At 39.6% G+C, this 19,488-nt stretch overlaps 1 protein-coding gene and 1 non-coding gene across 2 annotated transcripts; one reads left to right on the plus strand and one right to left on the minus strand.

The window, feature by feature from the left end:
* Positions 1–10,132: 10,132 nt before the first annotated feature.
* LOC145111052 (uncharacterized) lies at positions 10,133–12,261 on the minus strand. Its single transcript, XM_079047350.1, has 4 exons — positions 11,903–12,261; positions 10,878–11,716; positions 10,523–10,827; positions 10,133–10,447 (listed from the first exon to the last, which is right to left on the minus strand). Exons 1-4 carry the CDS (start codon positions 12,259–12,261, stop codon positions 10,133–10,135), a joined length of 1,818 nt encoding a protein of 605 aa, XP_078903476.1.
* LOC145118343 (small nucleolar RNA R71) lies at positions 11,771–11,877 on the plus strand. The gene has a single exon (XR_013713298.1). It is a non-coding gene; the product is annotated as a small nucleolar RNA R71 (small nucleolar RNA).
* Positions 12,262–19,488: the final 7,227 nt, after the last annotated feature.

Raw genomic sequence — 19,488 nt, forward strand, 5'->3', positions numbered from 1 at the left:
ACAGTCGAGCTCCAAAAGTTCTATGAGGACTATTATTCTTTTGAGATGTACCAGGACTTGATGGACTGCTACCATCAAAGTGCTCGTCAAGAGCGATATGAAATAATCTCCTCCATGATAACAACCCGAATGAAGGAAGGTGAACCCATCACGGGCCACATGCAGAAAATACAAAGGTATGTGGACCGTTTACTAAAGATGAATGTGAACTTCCCTGAGGAGTTAGCAATAGACATCATTTTGCACTCCTTGCCATCGTGTTATGATCAATTCCGCATGACATATCACATGAACAAGGAAGAAGTCGCTCTCAGCAAACTTCAAGGACTCTTGAAGACCGCCGAAAGTGGTCTAAAGGGTAAGTCGGTTGTTACTACTCCTACTCCTACTCCAACTACGGCCAATATCTTGGCAATCGGGCATGGCAAAGGGGAGAAGAGAAAGAACCCTTCTAAGGGTACCAAGGGTAAGACCCTTGAAGGCTCCTCTTCAAGCAAAACCAAGAAAGGTTTTGTCACTCCTTCTGCTAACCCTAATGAGGCTGAATGCTTCTATTGCCATGAAAAGTCGCACTGGAAGCGAAACTGCCCAAAGTACCAGCAAGATTTGAAGGATGGGAAAGTAAAACCCAACCATACAGGTATATACACTATATTGTCTAATAACTCACCTCATTCTAAGTCTTGGGTCCTTGATACAGGTTGTGGTATTCACATATGTTGTGATTTGCAGGGACTAAAAAGAAGTGAGAATGTGGAGTAGGGAAAGATAAACTTGATCATGGGAAACAGGAAAACTTCACCTGTCACCAAGATAGGAGTTTATTCCTTAGTGCTAAATAGTGGGTTTACATTAGATTTGAATAAATGTTATTATTCACCAGAAATGGCAAGAAATGTTATTTCCTTTCATGCATTGTATAAACAAGGTTTTACCTTTTATTTTGATAATAATAATGGTAGTATTGATGCTTTCTTTAATAATGTTCTTTATTTTAAAGCATTACCTTGTGATGGCGTGTATGAAACTGTATCTGTTGTAGATAATCTAGGAAATAATGTATTGTGTATTAACTCTTCCACTAGCTTAGATAAAGCATCCTTATGGCATTGTCGTCTTGGATATGTAAGCAAGAAACGCATAGGCCAACTCCAAAAGGATGGAGTCTTGGAGTCATTTGACCTAAAGTCAGATGATAGTTGTGAATCTTGTTTGCTTGGTAAAATGACAAAGTCACCTTTTACTGGCACTTGTGCTAGGGGTGAAGGTTTGTTGGACCTCATACACACGGATGTGTGTGGACCCTTCAGAACCGCCACAAGAGATGCTAATCGGTTCTATGTGACTTTTACTGATGATTTTAGTAGATATGGATATGTCTACCTAATCAAGCATAAGTCAGAAACCTTTGAGAAATTCAAAGAGTTTAAGCAAGAAGTGGATAATCAGTTGGGCAGGAACATTAAGATGCTTCGATCCGATCGTGGTGGTGAGTATCTTAGTACTGAGTTCCTTGACCATCTTAAGGAATGTGGGATTTTCTCACAATTGACACCTCCTAGGACACCACAGTTGAATGGTGTAGCTGAGAGGCGCAATCGGACCTTTGTGGACATGGTTCGTTCCATGATGAGTCGAGCTTCGCTACCAATCTCATTTTGGGGGTATGCCTTTGAGACTGCCGCTCATATCCTTAATCTAGTGCCTACAAAGAAGGTTGCCAAAACACCTCACGAGTTGTGGACTGGAAAAGTTCCCAATCTAGACCACATCAAGATTTGGGGTTGCGAGGCTTTCGTGAGACGCGAGACTCACGATAATCTCGAACCCCGAAGCGAAAGGTGTATTTTCATCGGCTACCCACAGAAATCCTTTGGTTACATCTTCTACAGACCCAGTGATAATGTGGTCTTTGTAGCAAGAAGAGGATTCTTTCGAGAGAGAGAATTCATGAGCCAAGGAGACAGTGGGAGGCAAATTGACCTTGAGGAAATTCAAGAGTCAAGTGGTGAAGGAACCTCAAACCCTAGCCCTCAACCTGAGGAGGAAACTCCTGTTGAGCCGACTGAAGAATCTATACCTCTGAGGCGTTCCACCAGAGTTAGGAATGCACCTGAGCATTATTATGGTTTTCATATTACTGCAGAAGGTGAGACACTTATCAGTGATAACACACTGGTAAATCTGGATGAGCCTAACAGCTACACGGAAGCCATGGTAGGCCCTGAGGCTTCTAAATGGAAAGAGGCTATAGATAGCGAGATACAGTCCATGTATGACAATCAAGTTTGGAACTTGGTTGACAATGTACCTGATCGTAAGATAGTTGGGTGCAAATGGATCTTCAAGAAGAAGACCGACATTGATGGTAATGTACACACTTATAAGGCACGACTGGTTGCAAAGGGTTATTCTCAAACTCCGGGAGTTGATTATGATGAGACCTTTTCACCAGTGGCCAAGATTAAGTCTATTAGGGTTCTGTTAGCCATTGTTGCATTTCATGATTATGAAATATGGCAAATGGATGTCAAAACCGCTTTCCTTAATGGAAAGTTGGCTGAAGATGTTTACATGGTTCAGCCAGAGGGTTTTGTCAGTACAGAGTACCCCAGTAGAGTGTGTAAGCTCGAGAAATCCATTTATGGATTAAAACAGGCACCTCGCAGATGGAATCTTTGCTTTGATGAGAAAGTCAAAGAATTTGGCTTTTCAAGGAGTGAAGATGAATCTGGTGTCTATATCAAGGCTAGTGGGAGTATAGTCAGCTTTTTGGTACTGTATGTGGATGACATACTACTCATAGGAAATGACATCCCAACCCTGCAGGAAGTAAACTCCTGGCTTGGGAAGTGTTTCGCTATGAAGGACCTTGAAGAAGCTGCCTATATCCTAGGGATAAGGATTTTGAGAAACAGGAGTAAAAGACTAATTGGACTTGGTCAAAGCACCTATGTGGACAAACTGTTGAAAAAGTTCAACATGCATAACTCCAAGAAAGGAGAGTTACCCATCCAGAGTAACGCCAGATTGAGTAAGACACAAAGCCCTAGTACTGAGGCTGAGATAGCAGAAATGAGTCGAATACCTTATGCTTCAGCTGTAGGATCGATCATGTATGCTATGACGTGTACTCGACCTGATGTAGCCTTTTCTTTGAGCATGGTTAGCAGGTATCAGGGGAACCCTGACAAGGCACACTAGACTGCGGTAAAGAATATCCTCAAGTACCTACGGAGGACTAAGGACTGGGTCCTTACCCTCGGTGGCAGTGAGGACTTGAGAGTTGTAGGGTACAGTGATGCTAGCTTTCAGAATGACAGGGATAATTTACGCTCTCAGTCGGGCTGGGTCTTTACTCTAAACGGAGGGGCAATTACTTGGAAAAGTTCCAAGCTGGAGACAGTGGCTGATTCCACTTGTGAATCAGAGTATATAGCAGCAAGCGAGGCAGCAAAGGAGGCTATATGGCTAAAGAACTTCATCGGAGACCTTGGAGTTGTACCAGCTATAAAGGAGCCAATGGAGATTTTCTGTGACAGCAATAGTGCGGTTGCCTTAGCCAAGGAACCAAGAGATCATGGGAGATCCAGACACATTGACAGAAAATATCACTTCATCAGACATCGAATAGAAGAAGGAATCCTCGTGGCAAAGAGGGTATCATCGGATGAGAACCCAACAGATCCCCTCACGAAGGGACTGACTCGGGCTAAGCATCTCCAGCATGCTCGGAGCATAGGGCTGAAGGATGATATTAGTTTTAGTAGTTAGATAATCTTGAACTTTGTAAAATGTAATTGACATTTGATGATAAATAAAAGCTGTTATTTATGAGTAAAGCGTTGCTATCTCTTGTCAATCGTTTACTATTATTTCTTTTTGCATGTTTTGACTTCCAGAATAATTATGTTATGGTTTATATCATATTATTCAAACTCTCCACAGTCGGTCATATGTTGGAAGTAGATATGAATCAAGACTGTCATGGGTTGGCTTGTAGAGGTCTAAGATGTTAGACAAAGCGGGGCTACAACACTCATGAGTGCTCATAAGTTCTGAGTATTGGATTCAACCCACACTCACTTGTATCACTTCATGGAATTTATCTCGAGTGATCGTGAGACGGTAATATCATATAAGTCTTCAAACCTAGAGATATGATTTGTTGCCTATGAGTTGGTTATGCATTGATTGCACGAAAACGCATTGGTAACTCGATGTTATAAACCGTGCCTTTGTGTGTAGTTCAACAAGTAGTAGAGCAAACATATGAGTCGAAGTTTATCTGTTTCTTCTAGGATTAGAAGCGATATCTGGGCCCCTCGATGATTTTGTTTTGACCTATGTACCGGGCCCGGTCAGAACTAAATTGATGTGTTCAGTTAAGTTCTATGTCAAACAAATCGGAAATCGGGAAACAAATGCTGGACAATAAGCAAGACCATGTTCCATGTATTTGTCCGGCTGATATCTAGAACAGAGGATTATATGATCACTTATCTAAAATGGCGCTTCACAGTTCAACAGAGTTTAAAGAGATACGATTGCTGATCGGTTCCTGAAGTCATACTTGCAACTATAGTTATTAGACTTATCCAAGTGGGAGACTGTTGGATATAGTGTCTAAGTCCATAACTATATTTGGTATGTACTTGACCCGACCCGACATGGTCCATTTGGGTTGCACTTCACCCGAACAATTTATGGATAATCGTTTGAGAATAGTATAAGTTATGATTTATTAATATATTATAAGTCCTAATATATTAATATAAAATCATATTATTTAATTAGTATTGATCTATAATTAATTTAGAGATCAAAAGTATGACTAATTAAATATGGGCTCTTGTATTTATATAGTGTGGGCTAATGCTTATTTGGAATGGGCTAGGCTTGCATGGAAAGTCCATGGATACTCCATGGAGCTTTAACCCATGGATCTCATGGAAATGAAAAGACATGGGTATTAGGGTTTACATGGATGTAACCCTAATCCACCACACTATATAAAGGAGGCTTTGGTTCTTGAAATTGCACTAGTTGATGTGTGTAAACTAAGAGGGCCGATTTCAAGAAGTTTGTGCCTATTCTCTCAAGTTTCCAAGTTTGTGGTGATTTGTGACTTCCATTTGAGGCATCCACATTATTGGTGCTAGGCTCTCAAACTCCAAGCAATCAACTACTACTACTACAAGGTAAGTAATTCTACTAGTTTTATTTGATTCAAGTACCCCATGCCATGCTAGTTAGGATAAGAACCTTGGAAAAATAATATTTGCATGTATCTTAGTCAAACATAGATCCAAGGTTTCTAGGGTTGCATGTACACCATAGGAGTGTTAGAATGCTCAAAACCCATCAAAACGTACCAAGCAAAATCGCATCCCGATAGTGAAGGTCCGCTGGAATGCCAAGCGGGGTCCTGAATTCACTTGGGAGCGCGAGGATTCGATGAAGCAGAAGTACCCTCATCTCTTTCCAAGTTCATGATTGTACTCTATTCCTGAATTTCAGGACGAAATTCCCTCTAACGGGGGGATGATGTGACAACTCGAAACTTCTACATGGTACATCTAGTCAGTTAATCTAAGTTAAACTCGTTTCTGTTAACTCCTAGCACTGATTAAGGGTTCATTTAAGCGTTCTAAGCTTGAGTACAACCAAGGTCGAGATTAGGAATGAGTCAGCAAGTCGTATAGTGACGAAATCAGGCCATACACCCCTTTTGGAGGAGTGTGCGGTCGCACACATGGGTGTACGGCCGTACACACCCCTTATGGCCACACACCCACCCCTATATAAAGGGTAGACCCCTTTCCTTTCATTCCTTTAACACCTTGGCAGCACACAACACCATTTCTCTCAAGCTTCTTCAACCACAAACCCTCCTAAGGCTTCAAAAACGTGAGTAATCCATCCCTTAGCTTGCTGTGCTTGAAGAACCTCTTGATCTAAGTATTGATTCATCATGTCCCGTCATGTTCTTCATCTCTTTGAAGGAGTGCGACTGCACACCCCCATAAGGTGGCTGCACACTCTTAAAATACCCTCCAAAATGAGAGTTTGACTTCCCTATTCGAGTTGGACATGACCCTAGCTTTGCTACACCTTAGAATTGGCATTTTGGACATCATCATGTAGGGTGTATGTGACATCCCCTAATTTCTCGGCCAGAAAAGACCGATTTCGTTTATGCTTTTTAAAATAAAATCAGAGTATCCTTTTAAAAGGTGTTGCGGAATTTGTTCCCATAAAAACATGATAATTATATTATCAAATCATTTATGAAGAAATGTATTTTATTCACTTAAACCATTGGGATGTCATCGTCAATATAGAAACATAAGCATAAACAGAACTTACACTCACTTACACTAGTGATCTACATCTCTTTTAATCTCTCAGTGTAAAGTAACTTCGTATCGATACCTGTGATACAAACAAACTGAGTGGGTCAGGCTTGGGAGCCTGGTGAGCATATAGGGTTTTCAACCCACAATAAATAATTTATTATGCTTAAACATCAAACAATCAACCCAATTACCCAATCCCCATTATCTTATTTATTTCTTAAGGATTTACCCTAAGAATCAAATCTCACTCATTCCCAAGGATTCATTCTAAGTAATAAGCATGAAGTCCATCGCTGCCCAAGGTTTATACAACAGGCACTACGTCACATAGTCGCCGGGTTTATACAATAGGCACTACGTCTCATAGTCGCTAAGGTTTATACAATAGGCACTACGTCTCATAGTCGCCAGGGTTTATACAATAGGCACTACGTCTCATAGTCGCCAGGGTTTATACAATAGGCACTACGTCTCATAGTCGCCAGGGTTTATCTAATAGGCACTACGTCACATCGTCGCCAAGGTTTATACAACAGACACTAAGTCCATAACTGCCAACATACTAAATCCGTAGCTACCAACGTACATCTATACTGTACTAAATTCATAGCTACCAACGTACATCTATACTGTACTTTTATCCCTCATACTTTATCTACCCATGTTTTACCCAACATATTTGAAGATAAAATACATATACATTTTAAATCATTTTAAACATGTATAAAACATTCATTCAACATCCATCTCAAATAAACAAACAACATATATACACATATCACGTATTTTATATAAAATACTTCATATTTATGTGTAAGATGAAAGTGACTACACACTCACCTGATTTAATGAAAATCGGGCAGCAATTCGTTTCCCAAAACGATCGTTTCTAATAAAATCGGGAGTTTTTTTGAGAAACCGGGCTCTGCCAAAGGTCGGGACTCAAAACCGAAAAGATAAATTTTTCGGGCTTCTCGGGAATCTCGGGGTGTGTTTCGGGCTTTGGAATAAGTATCGGGGCTTCGGGGGATGTCGGGATAGTAAAAATATGGAAAAAGGGGTCAAAAATGGCAAAATCTCAAAAGTAACCGGGAGGGTTCGCATGACCCTTCTATTTATAGGGTCCGAAGTCGGTCTGGTGGTGAGGTCCGCAGGCAAGGGTGCGCAGGTGGCTGCAAGTGCGAAGGCCTCGGTGGCAGCTGCTGATTGGACCGAGGTCTAGTGGTCCATCTGCGAGGCTCGGAGGCTAAGGCGGTGCGAGGCTCGGTCCAGCTGCGAGCTTCGGATTGGGCCTCCCTTCGGTCGAATCAGAATCCGACACGCAGCTACTGTTCATGCGAGGGAAGGCGACACGTGGCTTCGCATGACTCACCAATTTCGGACACGTGGCACTCTTTCAGCGAAGGTGACGTGGCAAAAACGTGACTATGCGAATTTTCTCGATTTTCGCGCCAAAACTTCTAAAATCCATAACTTTCGCATACGATCTCCGTTTTTGACGTTCTTTATATGCACGCGTAGGTAAAATTACGCTCTACAACTTTCGTTTAGACTTCGTTGGCTAATTTTGACTTTAATTTTTATATTATTATTTTTAACAGACCGGGACAGGAAATCCGTTAAAAATTCATAACTTCTTCATCCGACGTCCGTTTTTGTCAGACTTTTTACCGTTGTGCTACTATTTACGAGACCTTCGATTCTTGTTTAGGTCGTGTCGGCTAAAAATCACTCGATCTAAAATTCGAGTTTTTTAGCTGTCTACTGCTAAGCTGAAACTTCGAAAAATCATAACTTCCTCATACGAAGTCAGATTTGGGCGTTCTTTTTATACTTACTCTCGGTTTAACGAACACTACAAGTTTCGTTTAGATCACTAAGGCCAAAAAGTAGTTTATCGAAAAGTCACTTTTTACGACATTCGGCCCCGTGCCGGTTTGTCGCGAAACTTCGACAGGTCATAACTTCTTCGTTATAAGTCGGATTTCGGCATTCTTTATATATCCGTAATCCTTGTCACGCCCACTACAAGTTTCTTAATAGATATCGGCTTTATCTAAAATTTAATTTTTGACGCTCATTTTTATTCTTAATTAATTAAGCCCTAATAATTAAGCATAAAACACATAATTCACATAATATTCACATAATTACTTTTCATTTCTTCAAAATGAGTTACAAAGGTTAACCTAAACTATAATGTCAATATAAATGCCTAGCCTAGAAACACGGGCATTACAATTCTCTCCCCCTTAGGATGATTCCGTCCCCGGAATCACACATCAGCAAACAAATACGGGTAGCGACTCATCATGTCACTCTCCGTTTTTCCCCAGGTGAGATTTGGCCCATTCGTATGTTTTCAACGCACAAGCACTAAATCGACCATCTGGCGTCACAACTTCTTAGTTTGCAAGATACACCATAAGAAGAATAGATTTTGCTTTGTTACTTTATCTCCATGCCTCCTATGATTGATGGAGAATGTGATGAAACGGTGGAGTAAGCGGTGGACAGGGGACCGAATACTACTCTCGGGAGACACTCCGGAATTAAAAATCCCGGATACAATATTATGCCAGAAAGCATATCCAGTGACACCCTCCGTGTATCCTCTAGCTGCCTCGCTCAAGAACATACCAAATTCGGGAGTCATTGCCTCTCGTCGATCATATAGAACAACCCTCCAAGCGAATTCAACGAGGATGCACTCCCGATACTCACCCCCTAACCGGAACACCAAAGCTTGCGGCCAATGTGGGTATTGGACAGCCTCCTGGAATGTCACTGTTGAGAAGAACTCAACACAAAATTCCTTATACACCCGCTCTTGGATCCGAAATAGGTTGAGCCAACCCGAGCAAGTGAAGGAATACCCATCTCCAATAAATATTTTTGTCAAAAATGGGGACAGCCTTTCCACGAGCCCGACTTCCCTTAACCGCGTCCAATTAATTGTAGGAGCAACTGCAATCTCGCGGTTGTAGAGCCACCCTAATTTGTTGTTCCATCGGGTTAAGATGTCGCGGGACATTGTTGTGGGAAAACTGTAAAACGGGTGTAAACCCGCAACCCCAAGAGGTGCCTCCCTTCTAGGACCCATCTCTGCAAAAACAAGCAACAAACACAAAACAAAATATCCAATAATTTAGATAACCACAAAACAATTTTGTTGATGCACAGGACTCACGTTGTGAGTCCTATGAAACTCACGTCGTGAGGTCGCTATACACAGCGATAAATGGTCTCAAAAATCAAAGGTCAGGACTAAATCTTGTTGTTAGGGTTTACTCATAAACCATTTCTAAGCACAATCAAGTAACATATGATGGATGAATAACACAATTCGGGCCAAATTTCGACATTGACACATATGAAAAACCCTAGCCCCTAAATCAACAAATTAGTGAAAATTAACAAAAGAAAAAAGAGATATTTACCTTTGTGATGAAGATTACATAAGCAAAAAGATTAAACTAAGTAAAACTATGCCAAAATCGGGTGGGGGACCAGAGAACGATCTTCACTTTGTGAGGTTGGGAAAGTGGTTTTTGATGTAACCTCCTCTTCATCACTGGACTTGTTATTTTTGATGTAACCTCCTCTTCATCACTCGTCATCTCATCATCTTCCTTGCTCACCCAAGAAGTTGGATTCGTGTAGGCAATGACTTCAACTAAAAATGGAACAGATGCTCTTGGTTTTGTTCTTTTAACTTGTTGAATTGTTTTGATTTCTTCTTCCATGAGCTTCTCTAATTCTTCAAGTTCATTTTATTCATCAATGTTGAAAACCTCTTCTCGAGCATGATTCCCTTGGAAACCATCTTCTATTCCAAAAATTTCCTTCTCATCCCCAACTCTCAAGGTGAGCTTGGATTCGCGTATATCAACCAGAGCTCCAGCAGTGTTAAGTAATGGGCGACCAAGAATAATTGGAACATTGGGATCTTCTTTCATATCTAAAACCACAAAGTCTATTGGAAAAACGAATTTCCCAATTTTCACGAGACTATCTTCCACAATGCCCCGGGGCTGTGTCACTGAACGGTTCGCCATGTGAATAGTCATCTTTGTAGCCTTCAACTTCTGAATATTTAATTTTTGATAAAACGAATAAGGCATCAAATTTATGCTAGCCCCAGAATCGGCTAAAGCATAAACCTTCATATTATTCCCAAACTCACATGGGATAGTGAGTCGTCCAGGATCCCCCACCTTCTTAGGTATTTCTCCCAACACAGCTTTTGAGCTTTGCTCACTTAGAATTACCTTAGAATTCTCCTTTAATTGCTGACGACTGTCTAATAGGTCTTGTAGGAACTTAGCATATTCTGGAACTTTTGCAAGTGAATCAATAAAAGGAGTATTGATAGCAATACCCTTCAATTGCTTGATAAACTCCAGATGTTCTCTCTCCAGTGGACTGAGATTAGCTCTAGACGGGAATGGCAAAGGCGATTTATAAGCTGGAACAAATACAAATTTCTTCTGTTCAGACCGAGCCCACGACGTGAACTGGGTATTCCAGCAGATTCTTCAATTTCGAGCTTCGGCTTCTTTGGCTTTGGATTGGGCTGTTGTGGCTCCACTTCTAAGGATTCTAGGAACTCAGAAATCGCCTCTTCTTCAATATCTATGGCCATTACGTGAGATTGGATTTTGTTTTCAGGATTTTTCGGGAACAACTTCTCATTAACCAAAGTGGTAAGTTGACCAAGTTGTACTTCAAGGTTATTGATGGAGGCTTGCTGATTCTTTATTAATGCTTGCTGATCTATCATCATTTCGTGATGATTCTTCAATATAGTTCTTTGTTCTTCTATTGTCGTGTCAGTAGCATCATGTCTTTTTGCTAAAGCTTCCATGAATTTCATCAACATGGTCTCTAATTCTGATTTCTTCTCAACTGGTGGTTGCTCTCTTTGGTAGAAGCCTCGGCCAGTTTGCCTAAATTTCTCTTCTTTTTGCTTCTTGTATTCTTTGTAAGGCAGCCACTCTTTCTTTGGTTTTCTCCAATCTTCATCATACTTGTCCCCACTTGAGTAGCATACTTGAGCTTTCTTGTTTCCATATTCATCCATATTGCAATCCTTTGTCAAGTGTGGGCCACTACATCTCTCGCAACCAACTCGAATTGCATGAATTGATTGGTCCAATTGAGTCAATCTCCTATCCATAGTGCTAAGCATTGCCATCACAGCAGCCATCTCTTCAGTTTGTGCACCTCCACTGCCTTTCATTCCATCGCGTCCTGGGTTGTGATACTCACGAGAGTGCTTTGAAAATTCTTCAACCAGCTCCTTGGCCTGAATTGGGTTCTTCTTTGTTAGTGGTCCTTGTGAATCAAGGAGTTGTCTAGTCATGACATTCACCCCATCATAAAATATTGACATTTCTTGCTGAAGATTTAGGTCATGTTGAGGACAATTCCTTAACAACCCCTTGTAGCGTTCCCATGCCTCGTATAATGACTCCCCTGGGTTTTGCTCAAAGTTGGCAATCGCCTTCTTGAGTTTAGAGATTTTGGAGGGTGGGCAAAACTGATCTAGAAATCTCTCACGCAATTGGGCCCATGTGGTGATTGTACCAGGTGGGAGTGCCTTTAACCAGTCTTTTGCTGCTCCCTTGAAAGTGACTGGTAGCATCCTTAGCAAAGCTGTCTCCCTTGGGATATTGGGAGTATTAAAATAATCCGCAATATCGTTCACCTCGTCTAAGTGTTTGAAAGCATCCTCGTGATCCTTCCCGTAAAATGGGATATCCTTAAGTGCAGTAAGGATATGTCCCTTCAACTCGAACGTGGCATTGGCAGGAATCGTAGGATGTACTAAACCCGGCCCCACATCATCTCGGATGCACTTCTTGTAGTCCCCCATGGCCATCTCATCTATATTTGCCATCTCGTTCTCCGGCTCGTCCTCGGGTTCACTCGTATAAAGTCCAAATTCTGTGTCGGATTCGTATTCTGATTCGTGTGGAATAGGAATTGGACCAAGTTCTTCAACTTTGACCTTATCCTTTGAGGCTGAACTTGATTCCACTGTCTTAGTCTTCTTCCCCGACTTCCTTGAAAAGGCTGATTTTAGTTCTTGCAAGGGTGTCTTCTTTGGCGTTTGATCTTCCTTCGCGTTCTTGTTCTTATCTTTGTGAAGGGCTGACTCCGGATCTTCAAGTGGTGGCACCAAAGGTGTGTTAGAGCCTCTGGTCATGAACTCCTGCAAACTAAACAAAATAAAAACGTAAAACTGAACTAAAATAGAAAAATAAACTAAAAAATAAAGAAAACTAAAAATCACAGTTCTCACGTCGTGAATCTTTAATATTCACGTCGTGAGTCCTGTAATGCAGAAAAAAATATAACAGAAAAGTAACTTCTTGCAGGTTTGATCCTACAAAAAAGGATCGATTAAATTAAAGCAAACAAACTAATAAACTAAGCCGTTCCCCGGTAACGGCGCCAAAAACTTGATGTGCACGGAAGTACCCACTAATTTTAATATTTATAACCTAACAAACTTAGACTAACTATGCACTTGTAGGCAGTGTACCTAGTCAGATTACAGTATAGCTTAGGTAAGTCGGGTGTCGATCACAGGGAACGGTGTTATTAATTAATCTATTTACTACTAAATTAATCTAATTATTAACAAGCTAAAAGGGTTTTTATCTGATTTTGCAAGATCATACTAACTTAACTCAAATTCGATCAATAATTAAAAACACTCTTATCTAGTTCGAATCCACTTCGTCTTTATGGCTAGCAATTAATTATGGATTATTAAGTTGGTTATTATTATATTTGTAATTTAGGTCTAAATTTACCAATAGTTAATTAATTCATGTAAAGCTATGTATGGTCACACACAATTAAACACAGAATCAATTATGTTATGAATATGCCATGTAAGATTTATCATGCAAACACAATTATGGTCATAATCTATGTTCTCTAGCACAGCAAAGTTAATTACTTCAATTACTAACTAAGATTTTGGTTGATCCTAGCTCTAGCAATTCAATGTTCACTAAATTACTAGGTTATCAAGTTCATGCAGTTAATGGTCACTAAGCTACACATAACATGAATTTAAGCAACTAAAGAAACAACATAAACATGCTAGGTAACAATAAATCAAACACAAGCAATTCACCAACTAAATAAATCCATATAAAGTTATGCTATTCATAAGTTTGAAGCTTCATCTAGCTAGATAAGAGTAGCTAGATTCAGCTGCTCATAGTAGCAACTAACACATAAACACAACTTAAATAAGAAAACATGTTCATAAGTATTAATCAAGTAACCAAATTATGAACTTTTACTCTTTTTGGTGTTGAAAACCCTTTTCCAGGACCTTACTTCTGCTGTAAATCGCCTCCTGGAACCTCTTCCTTCAGCCAAAAGTTTTTCAAATCGTAATGGGCAAAGGTACTTATAATATCTTTTAAATTTACCGTTCACGTCGTGAGAATTCAAGTCTCACGTCGTGAACTCGAGATAATCGTATTCGGCAAGGATTCCTTCTCCCGGATGCTTATCTTCTAACTCTTTCTACTCACGTCATGAACCATCAACTGTTCACGTCGTGAGCACGTCTTTTGGGTGTTTTTTCGTTCTTCTTTTCTTCAAGTCCCCCAAAGTTCCAAGTATTGTCACTTTTGGTCCCTTTCTTTGAAAATACTTCTATTTGGCTGCAAATAACATTTTATCCTCATAAGTACCATAATTCTATGCAAATAACCAACATATTAAATAAAATGTAGATCAATATTGCCTAAAACTATGTATAAATTTGGCAATATCAATAAACAAAACCATACACACTTGCATATCTTCCAGCTTAACGATTACCTGAGAATACAAGTTATTTTGAAAACGGTCAACATATATAACGTTGGTGAGTTCATAAGTATATTTGAGTAAAAGTCTTTGTATCTTTCGGCATGATGGGGGCTTAACCAATCCATGCCGATGATCACATCAAAACTCCTAATATTTACAGGCATTAAGTTTATTTGGAAGGTGTGATTGTTTAGAGTTAGTGTACACCCTACATAGATATTCTTAGTTGATTCAGTCTTCCCATTAGCCATTTCCACCATGAAGGCTTCATTGAGCTCCTGGGGTTGTTGTTTTAGTAAATGTTTGAACTTATTACTCACAAAACTTCGCTCTGCTCCGCTATCAAATAAAACGTATGCATACGAGTTGTTAAGCAGGAACGTACCGGTGACAACGGCTGGGTCCTACACTGCTTCACCCTGACCCATTGTCAGTACTCTCCCCGCGGCTCCTACCCCTTGATTGTTCGCGTTGGGGCAGTTTCGCCTGATATGCCCAGTTTTCCCACATCCGTAACAGGTATAGCTAGCTCCAGTATTGGTGTTGTTGTTGTTGTTGTTGTTTGTCATCTAGTTCTGTGGGAGCTGAGTCCTACAGTACTTAGCTGTATCGCCCTTCCGATTGCACCTTGTGCAACTCATCTCTCTGCACTCCTCGTGATGGTGGAAGTTTCATTTGCCACACTTGGGGAGATTTCCCGAGTACTGCTTAGAAGCATTTGGCGTGGATGAGGCTGGAGCATGTGGTGTGGCAGTAGCTTGTGTTGCAGCATGGACAGATACCGTTTGTTGCTTCTTAGATGATTCCGAGTTTTGCTTTCCCTTCCGCTTGTTGTTCTTCCCCTTCTTGTTCTCTTCTTCCTTCTTAACCTCCGCTACCACTGTCTGGGCACCCTTCTTATTGTCGTGATCGTACAGTTTCTTGGCCAGTCTCTTGGCACTATCAAATGTCTTAGGGTTTGCCGCAATGACATTCCCTTGGATAGGTTCAGTGGTTCGTCCCTTGATTGGTGCTCCCGGCTCCCTGCTCATTGCCTTCTCCGTTGTTTCCATTACGAATCTACGCAAGTGCTGCAGTGACCGCAGAGGACACTGCTGCCTGGAATGCAACCGAGTTTATCTCAGGTGGGGTCGGTGTTGTGTTGTTTCCATGGTTGGGTCTTTGAGGCATCTTTCTGTCGTGGAACGGAAAAATGTTGAGTGCCTATGGTTTTTGCGAGTTTGTGATCCTAAAGACTAGGCGTATAGTGTGTGTATTTAAGTAAATTTCATGCATTAACATAAAACAAGAAGGTAGAACACATAGCAGATAACAATGTCATGATAAAACATAAAGCATTTTCATTAATACTAATAGTTCGACACATGAAAAATTGCCAGATGGCATACAGTACATAGAACTATAAAATCCGACAACATGACGACCCTATGAGTAGTGTAATCACTTAAACATAGAGTCGGTAGTACATAGCATAGATCACCTAACATAATACTAACGAAAGATACGGCTGGTCCTAGCATGGTGGGATGTGTCAAGGGGTGGTGCTGAGGAAGTGGATGCTCCCTGAAGGCGAGCCACCTGAAGCTCCGCGTCTCGGAGTCGAGTCTCCCACCTCACCTGCCTCAAGTGGAACTCTCGGATAACCTCTCGCGTTTCCTGCTCCGCCCGCTCAACCCTAGTCCGCATCTGGTGCATCTGATCGGCGATGCTCTGAGCCAGATCGCCAGTATCCCTCGATCGTCTCACCACGACTGGAAGAGCTCGATCAGCCGGTCCTCCCTCCCTCAATTCATAGAATTCACGTGCCATGCCAAACGGGGGTCGCTGTCCCTGTTGCCTGCTCTGTCACACCCCGATCCTTGTCGGAATCGATCAAGGCGTGATATATTGTTCAAAGTCTTATGACAACTAGGTTATAATGTGATTAGATTCAATTAAGTACTAAGTATGCAAACAAGATCCACAACATACAAGTACAAATACAAATACAAACCACATTTATTACATCAAATTTAAATTGTCTTGTGGATTTCTAAGGCACAACCTATTTTTCATCATTCTTCATTCTTCAAATCTGCATCATGTGTAAAAACAGGTCAACTACGAGAGTTGGTGAGTAATCAAATTTTAGTAGAGAAAATTGTGAAGTTGAAACATTTATAATTTGAAATCTGTTTTCTTTTGAAGTCGCCAAACAATTGTATTTGAGATAACGGTTTATAAATCAAAAATTGATTAACAATTGATAACAACAACAATAAGTCCTCACCCTATATATATACATATGTATATATATAAATATATATAGGATGGAGCATCTAATCATCATACACACTCAACCACGTGCGATCAATCACCTTAGCGTCCCAAGGCGGGGTGGTCAACCCAATAGCGCTATTATTGTCCATAACGTACCTCAAGAATACGGGCATAGTCATGGAGATTAGAATAAAAATGATAATGCACTACAAGTACATGTAGCGTAAACAAACAATAGTTATACAATTAACGACTCACGTATAAATGTCCCAACAATGTCTCAATTGTGATAAAACAATAAAATGAAGTTGGAACATATTAGAACCACATGATACACCCCAAAAGTATTGAAAATTATAAAGTATGGGGTAGATTACTCACATTAGTCCCAAAACGAAATGCGTGTGTCGTACGATAGACGATTCGGGTCAAAATGGCGTAGAACCTAATATAATTAATAGTTTTGGTTTAGGAACTGCTAAACAAGAATGGAGTATTAATACAAATAATTAGACACATATTCTTATATTAGATGAATTAACAATAATTCATTTTGATTATAATATTAAGGTATTTATTTGTTAAATGAATTTTAAATTGAATTACTTACTTTGCATAATTAATTTATATTTTCAATTTAGACCAGATTTTAATAATTTCTTATAATAACTTGCCTAATTATAATTATTTATAGATTTTAACAATTATTTATATGAAATAATCATTAAAATGCATTTTTACATGCTTAAATACTTAGGAAAATAGTTTTAAATAGTAAACAGTATTGAAAAATTATGAAATTATTAGGAAATCATTATTTCATACAATATGAATTACTGTAAAATTTGTATATTTTTCTGAACTGTTTTAGTATTTATTTAATATTTTAATGATTAAACAACACAAAATTCGGAAAAAATAGTAAATGATTCTCAAAAAATCTGTAAAATTAACCATAGTTTTATAACATGATGTAGAGCCTAGTGTATAAGTTTCAGATATTTGTGACTATGGGAAGTATTTTTTATATATTTCATTATTAATTAATCAATAAAATCATAAATAATAGTAAACAGTAATATAAATACATGAAACTTCATATATTATGTTTAATCAGTATACAGGTCATCCCAGAATTTTCTCAGAATTTATTGAATGCAACAAGTATTTTATGTGAATTATTGCCCTACTTTATTGCAATAATTATGATAATTCAATAAAAAGAAGTTATTTTCTGAAAATTTCCAGAACTTCTTATTTTATTGATTGTATTCTGAGAAAAATCAGGTTTATGCAAAAAAATGAGTTTTAGATATTTTGGTGGATTTAATTTGTTTCTTGTATGAATTTGAAACTTTTAACAACATACCTTGATGAATGCTTCAAGAGGGATGAAGATTTGAGTATAATAGATTGTTCTTGGATGGAATATGAGTATTCTTGGAGGAAATTTCGAGATTGAGAGTGAGAGAAAGAATAGAGAAGATTTAAGTAGTGAAGAGAATTATATGTTGGGGAGAAAAAGGAAAGGAAAGTGGATGGGAGGTGTGAGTGGGAGACCATGGGAATAATCTTTTTGCTTTTGGTGGTCTTCATAATTTCCCACTAACACAAGCATCTTTTACATAATTAATATAAAAGTTTTATAAAATTTAAAGTAAAGTTTATAAAAAATAGAGTTTTATAAAATTTAATGGAAAGTTTATAAAAATGGAGTTTTATAAAAGATAGGTTATTATTTGATTATAACAATCTACTTTGATTTGAAGTTTAATTATATCATTCAAGTTTGATTCTTTTAATTTAATTAGAGCATTATACTTTGATTTGATTTTAATATGGTATCAAAATTTAATTTGTTTACAGTTATAACGTTGTACTATACTATGTTGCTATTAACATCAATTTATATCGTAGTGTGTGGGTTTTGATCCTATTAGCGTCAAGTAATCTTGAGTAAGGTTTATTAAATTTCCAATTGGGTTGGGTTGACCCGAATCCATTTTAGGCGGATGTCATAGTCTCCCCTACTTTAGGAAATTTCGTCCCGAAATTTAAGAAGAGAGTACCTTAAGAGAAAAGTTGTGGGTATTTGGTACGCATATGATCCTCGCGCTCCCATGTATACTCAGGTCCACGTGCCGACTGCCACCTGACCTTAACCAGGGGAATGCGACTTCTTTTGAGTTGCTTTTCCTTTCGGTCGGCAATTTCCAAGGGTTTCTCGGTAAATTGCATTGTCTCGTCGATTTGGATATCCTCGAGAGGAACATGAAGGTTCTCGTCTGCTAAACACTTCTTGAGGTTGGCTATATGAAATACTGGGTGAACTTTCTTAAGCTTTGTTGGTAGATCCAACTCGTAGGCTACTGGTCCGATCCTTTTTATGATCTTAAACGGGCCTACGTAGCGTGGTGCCAATTTACCCTTGCGTCCAAATCGAACCACACCTTTCCATGGGGACACTTTTAACATGACCATGTCACCCAGGGTAAATTCAAGCGGTTTGCGTCGCTTGTCGGCATAACTCTTTTGTCGGCTACGAGCTGCGAGAAGGTTATCGCGAATCTGAGTGATTTTGTCGGTTGTTTCCTGGATAAGCTCAGGACCAACGATTGGAGAATCCACTGTTGCGCGAATCACATGGGACTCACCAATTTCATGCCAACAAATAGGAGATCGGCATTTACGGCCATACAATGCCTCAAATGGTGGCATCTTGATGCTAGAATGATAACTGTTATTATAGGAGAATTCCACCAACGGTAAATGAGAGTCCCAGTTTCCTCCGAAATCCAAGACACACGCCCTCAACATATCTTCGAGTGTTTGAATAGTCCTCTCAGATTGACCATCGGTCTGAGGATGATAGGCGGTACTGAGATCGAGGCGGGTTCCCATGGCAGTTTGAAGTGATTGCCAAAACCGAGAGAGAAATCTCCCATCACGATCTGAAATGATGCTGAGAGGAATGCCATGCCGACTGACTATCTCGTTGATGTAAATCCGAGCAAGTTTTTCGACT

The sequence above is a fragment of the Lactuca virosa genome, chromosome 5 (genome assembly GCF_052849685.1).
Source record: "Lactuca virosa cultivar CGN04683 chromosome 5, Lactuca_virosa_CGN04683_v6, whole genome shotgun sequence".
In the NCBI taxonomy this organism is placed as follows: domain Eukaryota; kingdom Viridiplantae; phylum Streptophyta; class Magnoliopsida; order Asterales; family Asteraceae; genus Lactuca; species Lactuca virosa.

Coding starts and splice junctions, on each gene's coding strand:
- LOC145111052 (XM_079047350.1), bottom strand. CDS start 12,261: ATGGCAAATATAGATGAGATGGCCATGGGGGACTACAAGAAGTGCATC. Junction 11,717..11,902: donor CGTGAGAGATTTCTAGATCA/GTTTTGCCCACC, acceptor TGTCATGACTAG/ACAACTCCTTGATTCACAAG. Junction 10,828..10,877: donor AGAATCTGCTGGAATACCCA/GTTCACGTCGTG, acceptor TATTTGTTCCAG/CTTATAAATCGCCTTTGCCA.